This window comes from Poecilia latipinna, unplaced genomic scaffold (assembly GCF_001443285.1).
Source record: "Poecilia latipinna isolate Pla-1442-1.1 unplaced genomic scaffold, P_latipinna-1.0 Scaffold442, whole genome shotgun sequence".
Classification (NCBI taxonomy): Eukaryota; Metazoa; Chordata; class Actinopteri; order Cyprinodontiformes; family Poeciliidae; genus Poecilia; species Poecilia latipinna.
In genome coordinates, this window is record NW_015113058.1 from 138,398 (window position 1) to 149,805 (window position 11,408).

Below are 11,408 nucleotides of genomic sequence, written 5' to 3' on the forward strand. Positions count from 1 at the left end.
CCGGGGGGGAGTGGGTGACTTTTTGGGAGTAAAAGCAAAAGACCTTTTTTTTTTTTTTTTTTTTTTTTTTTTTTTAAATGAGGAAATTTGCTGGTGAAATGAAAGGATTTTTTTAAAAAAAAGAAGATTTTCTTCATCCTAATTAAAACAAAAATCCATATGACTCCAGCCATGCCACTCCATCTTTCGTTTCGCTCCCTCTTCCCGTGACTCACTCTCCCTCCCCCCTTTCACGTCACACTTTCTCAGCGCTCTTCCTCCCCGCTCCTCATCCCTCTGCCTCCCCCTGTCATTTGCCGACTGACTCTCTCCACCAGGATCAAACACACAGCAGGTAACGTTAAAAAAAAGATTGATCTATTTCCTTCTTCCATCCCCTCCAAGCATCCTCTTCCTCATCCCTCTCTTCCCCTGCTGCATGTTTGTCTTCTGTCTCACCCCTCCGTTAGTCCATAATATCAGTCACTGGCGGAGATTGCACAGATTCTGGACAGGCTCAAGGGCTGAAATGTTTTTTTTTTTTTAATAGGTATGCATTATTGGGTTTTGATTTATGTTTCCAGCTCTTACTGCGTGTGAGAGCCTCTTCACAGGGAGCCCAGTTTCCACAGCTTTCCATCCATCAGGCTGCGTCACTGTAGTCACAGTGTGAGTCCATGAGAGGAAGCAAGTGTGAAAGCTCTTCCTTACGACTGTGGGCTGCAGTGAAATGCATTTTGATCATTTTATCTTGTTTTATTGAAGACCTATCATCCATTTTTCATCGCCACCCACCTCACTTGCTCATTTCCATCTGTCATATTTTTCTGCATGGACTTAAAGGAGCAGTGTTATGTTAAAATCTACTTTTTTTATTTTTTTAGCTTTGCATTAAGTTATGATGTTATTCCCTCATCAAAACACACCTTGAGTCTTGCTTTGATTCTTTCATGCTTGTTTGAGAAATCCTTTAATCTCCATGGTAACAGTTCAGCTGTGCAAAGCCTGGTTGGACTTAGCCCCGCCTTCCAGGCACAGCTCCTCCTCAGAGTTGCAGTTTTTAAGCTTCCGCACAAACCCCCACTCAGCTCCTTCAGACTAGCCAGCAACAATTAGCAAACACCTGGTGGAACTGAGCATCTGCTACTCTCCTTATAGCAGCTACTTCTCAGTGCAACGCTGGTAAAAATGTTGTTAAAGTTTTAATGGAGGAGCCATGTTATGATGTGGAGTTTCAGAAAGAGCGTGAGTTTCTTAAAGGGGCAGTATTATGCGTTTTCCAGCCACATACCCTCATTTTAAAGCACAATCAAGTAACTATGTTACCTTCAGTTGTTATAAAAATGTTACATCAAATACGACTTAAAAGAAATTTGGCTTTGTAGTTTATCGTCTTGAAATTGGGCCTCTGCTGTTTTGAAAACTCCTGATTTTTCTGAAACCCCACCTTCAGGAAGTCATCACAACATGGCTCCTCTATTAACCCTTTAACAACATTTCTACCAGTGTTGCACTAAGAAGTAGCTCCTATAATGAGCTCAGCAGATGCACAGTTTTACCAGGTTCCACTAATAGCTGCTGGCTAGTCTGAAGGAGCTGAGGGAGGGAGTTGTGTGGAAGTATGGCAGCTGCTGCATTGTCAAAGGCGGAGCTAGGTCCAACCAGGCGTTTTGCACAGCTGAATGGTTGCCATGGAGATTAAAGGATTTTTTCAAACATTCATTAAAGAATCAAGGTAACACTCCAGGTATGTTTTTGATTAGGGAATAACATTATAACATGATGAAAAGCTAAAAAAAAATAAAATAAAAGTTAATTTTATGTAACACTGCCCCTTTAAAGTGACAGAGGCCCATTTGCAAGATGCTAAATTGAATTTATATTTAATACTTGCAGCATTTTTATAACTGAAGGTAACATAGTTCCTTGATTGAGCTATAAAATCATACTATGTGGCTGAAAATGCATAATACTGTTCCTTTAAGCATAATCTGCTGTAAAGATCAAGATGAGGCTAATATTTAACATTTTGCAGGATGTCTATAGTGAACATCGTTGCCAGGGAGATCCTCGACTCCAGAGGAAACCCCACTGTGGAAGTGGATCTGCACACAGCCAAAGGTGACAAAAACACACTACCTTAGCATCTATCATGTCCTCCAGTCTCTCTGACCTTTAACCCTTTCCCCCTCACTGTTTTCCTAATTCAGGTCTGTTCAGGGCGGCTGTGCCCAGCGGTGCGTCGACTGGCATCTACGAGGCTCTGGAGCTCCGAGATGGCGACAAGACTCGCTACAAGGGCAAAGGTGACAATCGTCAGCATGCATCCATCCTTCTCTTCTCTCCGCTTCCTCCTGGTGAATTTTAATGTTTGTTTTTGTCCTTCAAGGTGTTACCAAGGCTGTTGCTCACATTAATGACACCCTCGGGCCCGCTCTCCTGCAGTCTGTGAGTATCAGCTGCTGAAGGAGCAGGAGAAGCATGAAAAATCTGTTTACTCTGTTTGTGACAGCCTGCTTTCCTCCCAGGGAGTGAGTGTCCTGGAGCAGGAGAAGCTGGACAACACGATGATCGAAATGGACGGCACTGACAACAAATGTGAGCCTGCGTTTCTCGTGCTGAGATATCCGCACTGACATGCAGCTGCAGCGGCCTGCATCAGCTGCATCCATGTGTGATGAGGCGTCTTCTGTGTTTCCTCGCAGCCAAGTTTGGGGCCAATTCTATTCTTGGAGTGTCGCTGGCTATATGCAAAGCGGGCGCCGCGGAGAAAGGCGTTCCCCTGTACCGTCACATCGCTGATCTGGCAGGAAACGGAGATCTCGTCCTCCCAGTTCCAGTGAGCTTTTATTTTGTTTTCATAACCATTCAAACTGTAATTTTCACATATAATTATTCATACGTCACAATAACAAATTTACCTGGTTGATAAATTGTCCCAAAAAATATTGCAATAAATTATAATATTGTTTTCTGAGACCATGTTCAAATGATATCATGTTAATGACAAAATAACACAAGAACACATTCTGAAAGATTAATAAACTTTAAATTCTAATCAACATTTAACACTGGAACTGGAACACATTTTAAATATCCCAAAATAAATGAACAGAACAGCAAAAATAACAAATAAAATTAATTATGACGTCTCTGTAAACAAAATTATCATTCATAAAAACTGAAGACTTTTTTTCCTCCAATTTTTTGGTAGAAAAACAATAAATTTGTGAAAATATCAATAAATAACTATTTCTTAAAATTCAATAATATAATCAGGCCAATCAGATGTATGTATATGGAGGTAAATACAACATATATAATTTAATGGACTATTTTATTTTCGAAAAAAACGTTGTCTACAAAGTTTAAATTTTATTCAAATTCAATTACTATTTATTTATTTTTACAAGGAGAAAATTTGATTTGCAAAACACAAACTTTTATTTGCCCATTTTATAAAACTTTGATTATGATTCTCAAACTTTCTGGTTTTGGGGGAATATCCTGTTCACAAATACATTTTTATTTGAATGAAATATAAATTCACATTTATCTTTCATTGCAGTAATCACAATTTATACCATTATTTTTTATTTGAAATATATTTATAATTGAATAATGAGACAAATTTACCTCCATTTAAAGAGTGTGTCTGAGAGAGACATTTAAAAACACAAAATGTTGCTAAATTTTAGCTTAACTTGTCCCTACTGTAGAACGTTGATGCTACCAGAAAACTAACAGCAGTAATAAAATGTCATGTAATACTGAATTAAAATATTCTTTTTTTAGTCCATTTGTATTGTTTTTATTTTCAAAATGTGTTGGAGAAAAAGTTTGAAAACTTACCCCGAAAATGTGTTAAATATCTTAAATTCCGGCAAAAATGGGGACATGACATTTCTTGTTTTCTCCAGTTTTCCCTCCACGCTACTGTTTTTTTTATTTTAACGCAGTTATGAGGCACGTTGGCCTCAAGTTACTTAACAAGTTGTTGCTAGGTTACCACAAGTTACTCAACAAGTAGTTGCTAGGAAACCAAAGAGCGAGTCAGTTAGTTGATGACGCCGACCTTTTAAACTCTGTCCTCTGCATACATCCCCCAGAATGCTGTGCGGTTCTGGATAAATATTTAATATTTTACCATCAGCTCTATTGATCATGTGTCTATCGCAATATATATTGTTAATTTTAGAGCAAACCATATTTATTATGCGTTAGAACAATGTTAAAGCTTCCTCTCATTGTGTTTTTTTTTTTTTTTTTTTTTTAGGCCTTTAATGTAATCAACGGGGGCTCGCATGCTGGTAACAGACTGGCCATGCAGGAGTTCATGGTTCTCCCTGTGGGTGCAGAGTCTTTCCGTGATGCGCTGAGGATGGGGGCGGAGCTTTACCAGACTCTGAGAAGCGTCATAAAGGAGAAGTACGGCCAAGATGCTACCAACGTGGGCGATGAAGGAGGGTTCGCCCCTAATATTCAAGAGAACAGTGAAGGTGAAAAGTCCACGCACCAGAAAACGATTCCTATTATTATATACCGTATTAACTGGCTTTTTTCTTGTTCTCCGTCAGCCTTGGAGCTGATAAAGACCGCCATAGAGAAGGCGGGCTTCACTGACAAAGTGGTGATTGGGATGGATGTTGCCGCTTCTGAGTTTTTCAGCGAGGGTAAATATGACCTGGACTTTAAGTCCCCGCCCAACGCTGCCCGCAACATCAGCGCTGAGGAGCTGGCCAGCATCTACCAGGGCTTCATTAACAATTACCCAGGTTGGTATAGCAGGTTTCTAAGCCCCCCCGGAGACATGCAGTAGCTGCGTTTCCATTAGAAATGTGCGCAAATCTTTGTCGATATTCTGCTAATGTCAAAAAAAAAAAAAAAAAAAAAACAATTTCGTAATTCCGTTAAATAAGAATTTAAATTAAAATCATGCTTTAATACGCTTGTTCAAGCGATAAGTCAATGACAGTGATGGATGTAAACAGTTATAATGAAATATGTTCATTATTCAAACATAGCTAGTGCTCATCAGCCCTCAGAGAAGACGTCAGCCGTGAGGCATTTAGGGGAAATGGTAGACCGCGATTTTACAGAAGAGCTACGGATTCAGAACACAATTTTTTATTAATTGTGGATGCTATGAGTTTCACATTGTCTGAAAAAAACAAACCACCCTCCTATTACTTCCTGTCATCTTCTTCAATGTTTTCGCCAGCAGTAACTTTCGGCTGTTGATCACGTGACTGGTGTGATGCGAAAAATGTGCAAAATACATGTGTTTCGATGTGTCTGAAAAACGACATCCTTGCACAAAAACTTTTTTTTTGTTCCAAAACATGTTTCTTTTTTTATATTAGCGTGTTTATATTAAGCATAGTATTGCACAAATGGAAATGGCAAAATAAATTTGCTTAATGGAAACATAATTTTGAAAAAAATTCTTAATATTTGATAAAAGTTTGCCTTTCGTCTGTATAGAAATAGATGAATTTCGCAAATCTGCAATGGAAATACTTTCTTTGTCATCACACCAAGACAACAGGAACAGCTGGATATTACTACTGGCCAGAAGGTCGAAGAAGACGACAGGAAGTAGTGACAGGATTTGACAGGATTATGATGCAGCATGTTTTTTTAATGACAAAGCACGTAAACACGTGTGATTGTCATTGTGTTTCTTATTTAATGGAAACACCACAATTGCAAAATTGTGTTTTTTTTGGACATAAGCAGAATATCAACAAAGATTTGTGCAGATTTGTAACGGAAAGGCCATTACTCTCAGTGTTACTGCATCACTGCTGTTGGTAAACACATTTTCTCTGGATAGCAGTGGCACAGTCCTGCCTTTATTTGCTAGAGGGCTAGCAAGCAGAGAGAAAAGCAGATATCTGGAGAGTCTGCTCTCTCCTCATGACACCCAGGTCTGTGGAGGATGTTTTGATTATGTGTGACAGCACAGAAAGGCTTGTTATGCTGACAGGAGTGTGTGTGCAGCTTGTGGAACGTGAAATGTGTATGGCATCATTAGCATCTTCATGCGGGAGCATCCCTTCTGTTGTTTCCTTCATAACAGGATGCGGTATTTGACTTATATGTCCATTTCTTTCCTCAAGTTGTGTCAATTGAAGATCCTTTTGACCAGGACGACTGGCCTGCTTGGTCACAGTTTACAGCTTCGGTTGGCATCCAGGTGAGATGGGACTGTCATTTTATGAAGTTAGATGACTTCAAACAGAAAATGAACTTCACTGACATGGTCTCTGAAACAAGAACCTCCATATTTGTTCTTCTAGATATCAATATTTTTGTTGTTGTAGTATCATAATGTCACATTAGTAAGTCAAGGGAAAAACCGCATGTTGGGAAACATCAGCCAAGAAATGCAAATGGTTCCTCCAAATGGAAAGTGACCCTAAGCACACCACTAAATTAGCTACAATATGGCTTAATGACACCAAAGTCAGTGTTTTGTAATGGCCATCATAACGCCCTGATCTCAGCACCATGGAAAGTTTGAGATCATGTAAAGCTCACAAATCTGACTCAGTTATGGCAGTTCTGTCTGGAGGAATGGGCCAAAATTACAGCAAACTATGGTACAGTCAGAGGCCTGTGGAGGGATACCCATAATGTAAAATTAAGTTATATTCTTGAAAGACAATAAGACCAAATACTAAGTAAAGGTATGTAAAATTACGAATTTAAAGCACATTTCAAAAAAATCATTCTGGCATATTTAATATTTATGTTGTACAGCACAACAGCTTTGGTAGCTTAATGGTTAAACATGTTGGAATGGACCAGTCAAAGCTTAAAAATGGTCAAAGTCTGATTAATTGTCAATTAATCATATGTACTCACCATCACCTGGTGAAATTAATAACTTAAAAACATCACAAAACAATAAATAAGAACAAATAATAGTAATAAAAAAAAATTTCCACTGAAAATACAGCAGTAATATTTTTTTTAAATCCCACAAACCAGATGCCATATACAATTTTAAAAACACAAACTTTAAAAAATAGTTAACTCAGATGGATAGAACTTGTGGGAGAAAATTCAGCCAATTAGAGTCTAACTTGCTCCATTAGTTATACTCTAAATAATAAAACTAAGATATTGCACTCTATTTATTACCAACTAACCAAAGAAAAACTGCACAAACAGAATGTAAACAGCAGCTCCCAGAGACTATGTGCTAGTGATAACTGCTTTAAATATTTCCAAAGTGACAACGTAGTCGTCAACTCCAGTTCTCCTGGAAAACAAAACATCTCTTCAAATTTTCTGGGACTTTTCTCTGCAGGTTGTTGGAGATGATCTGACTGTGACAAACCCCCGCAGGATACAGCGAGCAGTGGAGGAAAAAGCCTGCAACTGTCTGCTGCTTAAAGTCAACCAGATTGGCTCTGTGACTGAGGCCATCAAAGCGTGCGTCACTGCTCTGTTTTTAAATCTCATACATGTGTCCCTGCAGTGCACCAAGCTGCATGCATGTGACACTTACTGCTGCTTCTCAGGTGCAAACTGGCTCAGGAGAATGGTTGGGGGGTGATGGTGAGCCACCGCTCCGGTGAGACAGAGGACACCTTCATAGCCGACCTGGTGGTCGGTCTCTGCACCGGACAGGTAACACGCTCAACCCGCTGGATCATGTTTCCCTTCGTCTGTGTTTTACATCTTTGTGGTTCACGTGTAAGTTTTCACATTCAGTGCATGTGTCCGCAAGGTTATCATAGTTGACTAAAACTAACAAAATAACGAAAACTGAAATTGAGAAAATATTTTTGTTAGCTTGAATAAATAAAAATGATAATTAACCCTTTCATCTGTGACTTATGATCCTTTGTGTCAGGATTTTTTTTTCCAGTTTTTTTTTATTATTATTTTCTTAAGGCATAAAAAAAGGAAGGAATTTTTTTTTTTTTTTTAGGTGATCAATTGTAATTTTCTCCAAATATAAAGTTGTTATTTGAAAAATACACCGGTTGTATTGTTATTTAGAGGCTTTCTGATGTCATAATATATATATATTTTTTTTACCTCCAAGAGTCGTCTACAGTAGAAGAAGGGATTGGCATGCTTTTTTGTCTGTCGGCCATATTGGATTTAGCAAAAATAATTTTCATTGCATTTGCAGCTGATGGCCAGTAGTTGATAGAGTATTTTATGATGCATTAGTGTCCACTTCAGTGGTCTGTGTGCATACATAACATAAAAATCCACAAGAAGCACAAGAAAATGGCTTTTAGATAGCTGTCCTCTGTAGTGACCACTGAAAGGGTTAATGGGGAAATATATCTAATTATAACTAAGTCGAGCGACTAAAACGCACTGAAATTATAGATATAACATTCTTCATTTTTGTGTTTATGAATCTATTTCTTAGCCTTTCGAACTGATGTGAATTTCATTTATCTAACAAGCAGTTTATGTCAGCTGTCGACAAATTACGGTAATCCATAATCCTCCTGGCGGCTATGCTGCGCCAGTCTGCAAAATGGCAGCAGCAAATGTTGGGAGAAAACGCCAGAGTTAGCTATTCAATATCCTGTTGAGCATTCCTTACCCAATCTATGTATACTTAATCCTGATGCTTTGACTTTTTTGAATTTTACACTTAAAAATCATAAAAAACTAATACTACTACTACAACTAATAAAAACTAAAGAATATTTAACTAATAAAAACTAGTAAACACACTCTAAAAACTAATTGACACTAACCGAATTAGAGAAAAATCACAACAAATTAAAACTAAACTATAATGAAAAACTATTATAACCCTGGTATGTGGACAAATAGTTGCAATTAACTGACTTTAGTTCCTTTCTCATCCATCTGTTAGATCGTTTTACTTAAAGCCTGATAATAGTTGAAATTTGTGTTTGTAGTTAAAAATTTAGCAGAAATACACATAAGTTCAGCATAATCACAAACAGCAATAATAGCTTAAGAGAAAAAGCACCAGGTGCAATTGTAAACCTGCAGTTTGGACATATTCATTCAGAAAATGCTACTTGATAGCATTAAGAACAATAAGCAAACATTTTTAATGGTCTTAAGAATAAAACAGCCATGCGTGTAAATGTTTCATTTTTTCTGTTAGATCAAGACTGGTGCTCCATGTCGGTCGGAGCGTCTGGCTAAATACAACCAGCTCATGAGGTGAGTCTCTGTTTCACTTCATCATTCTTAAATATCATTTCAGAGCCTGTAATTTATGCATTTCTTCTCTTTCACGTCCATGCCTCTGTGTTTTCTGTCTTCCTCTCAGGATTGAGGAGGAGCTGGGGGACCAGGCCCGCTTCGCTGGTCACAACTTCCGCAACCCCAGTGCCCTTTGAGTGACGGAGCCATCAGCAGCACGAGAAACCAAATGTTTTTATGTACTCACTTGTTTCAGTGGAGCCCCAAACACACCAAATAACTCATAAATAAGTCTTTGAAAAAATAGAAAACTCATTGTGGCGGTGTTGATCTAAGGCCTCAACAAGTTAAGTCACACTTCTCTTGGTGGTCTTGTTATTTTTTTTCCTCGTATTATGTGCTTTTCATCCATTCCTGAAAGGTGTTAGTCCAGGTTGTTTTGCCAAATTCCTGTTTCAGTGCAACAATTTACTGGTACATTGTCAAGAAACAATAAAGTTATGATATCGTCTTTAATGTTTCTTAAAGTGATTCAGTTCATTTTGAAAATACTTTCTTAATCCCAGATGGGGATTAAATGTTGCTTTAACTCATGTTATCTAAATTTCTTCAAAGATTTGTTGAATATACAGAAAGCTGTGGGCAGGGATCCTGTAGTGGTCTGTGTTACTGCAGATCTGAACAAGCCTCTGACTGAATACAATACATTATACTGCATTAGAAATGCAGTATAATGAAAAATGGACTGACAGAAGTTCAAAATATAAAGTATTTTGATTTAGTTTCTAGTGTAAATGTTTTTGTATTCTTGAAGGACAAAAATAACAGGTGACTTTCAGTCAGATACAGGAGCTTGTTATAAGGCAATAATTGCGTAATATTGATGAAAAAGTTCTAGTTCTACTGGCAGATTATGAAACTGGAAACATGGCTTGTTGGAACTTGTACTTTTTCATCAATATTAAATAATGTCTTAAATATACCTGACTGAAAGGTTGTAAGTTAGATTCGTCTCATTTTAAGTTTACTACAATAAATACTCAAGTAAAAGTAAAAAGTGGTGTTACTCTTACTTGAGTACACTTTTTGGGCATCTCTAACTAACTTTGGTAACACCTAACCAGAGTATTTTTGCTACTTTTATCCTATTTCCAAACCAAATGTGTCCCATTTAGTGTCAGTTCCGAAAGCCGCCAGCAGAGGGCGCGCCAGCAGAGAGGCGCTGCTCCAGCCGAAGCCGCTTGTTGCTGCCGCCGCCGCCGCTGCTCCTCCTCGGGCTGCTTGCTGCTGGTGGCGATGATGATGATGATGATGAAGGAAGTCTGGAGCCACGCAGGCGCACCGCGCACAGTCTCCGGACGGGTTGCCACGGTAACCACACAATAGGAGACGGGACAGGGGGCTGTGCGAAGGGGAGAGGAGAAGGAGTGAACGACAGGAGCGGGGAGGAGGAGGAGGTCTGCAGAGCCGCTTGACTGGACACACCGCTGCAACCCTCTCCCAGACAGACACAGTCAACTGTTTCCAAACGAGTCCGAGGCTCCTTTGTTAAGACACAGTAGAAAAATCTCGGAAGCGCACACATTTATCTATTAAAACCAGACATTTATGGTTTTGTTGTTGTTGTTTTTGCTCGTTGAGGTTTACTGCGGCGAGTTATTCAAGCTCTCCATGTAGTAAAGGTGACTCTGGAGGGACTAGTCTAAGGAGACCCTCCCTCTTGATCCCCTCCCTCTTCAGAGTTTTGGCCCTCTCTCTGCGCCTCTCTTCCTCCCTCCTCCTCCTCCTCATGTCTCCCCCCTTCTCTCCTTATGCAAATCACGCCCTCACCACTCTCCCTTTCCCTCACCCGACGTGCATCCCTCTCTCTCTCTCTCTCGCTCTCTCTAAATATTTTGACTGTAAGACTGGAGAGGGGGTACAAAAAAGTGCAAGTCGTCTTGAAGAAAGAGGGGGGAGAGAGAGAGATGGGGGGTGCAAAATAGAAAAAAAAAGAGGGGGGGACCGAAAGGGGGTGGGGAAGAGGCATCAATTTGTACAGTCTGCAGTTGGCACCCCTGGTTTTTTTCCCCCTGCAAGGAGTAGCAGGAGATTTCTTCTGCGTTATTGTTATGGTCGGATCCCGCTCCAACATGAGCCAGCGCCAGGCTCTGCTGACAGACGCCTGGGCCCTGAGGTGTGCGTGTCGGCGTGCAACATAAAGCAAAAAAAAAAAAAAAAAAAAAAAGGAGAGAGAGAGAGAAAAAAAAAAACACCCACAAACACAA

The 11,408-nt window shown here is 39.3% G+C and overlaps 1 protein-coding gene across 1 annotated transcript; it reads left to right on the plus strand.

Moving 5' to 3' along the window:
* The first annotated feature begins 217 nt into the window (after nt 1–217).
* Nucleotides 218–9,657, plus strand: LOC106951126 (gamma-enolase). The gene is made up of 13 exons (XM_015038455.1): nt 218–334; nt 2,015–2,100; nt 2,190–2,285; nt 2,369–2,427; nt 2,508–2,577; nt 2,685–2,818; nt 4,256–4,478; nt 4,557–4,754; nt 6,102–6,178; nt 7,298–7,422; nt 7,512–7,620; nt 9,101–9,159; nt 9,269–9,657. Exons 2-13 carry the CDS (start codon nt 2,016–2,018, stop codon nt 9,336–9,338), a joined length of 1,305 nt encoding a protein of 434 aa, XP_014893941.1. The 5' UTR covers nt 218–334; nt 2,015; the 3' UTR covers nt 9,339–9,657.
* Nucleotides 9,658–11,408: the final 1,751 nt, after the last annotated feature.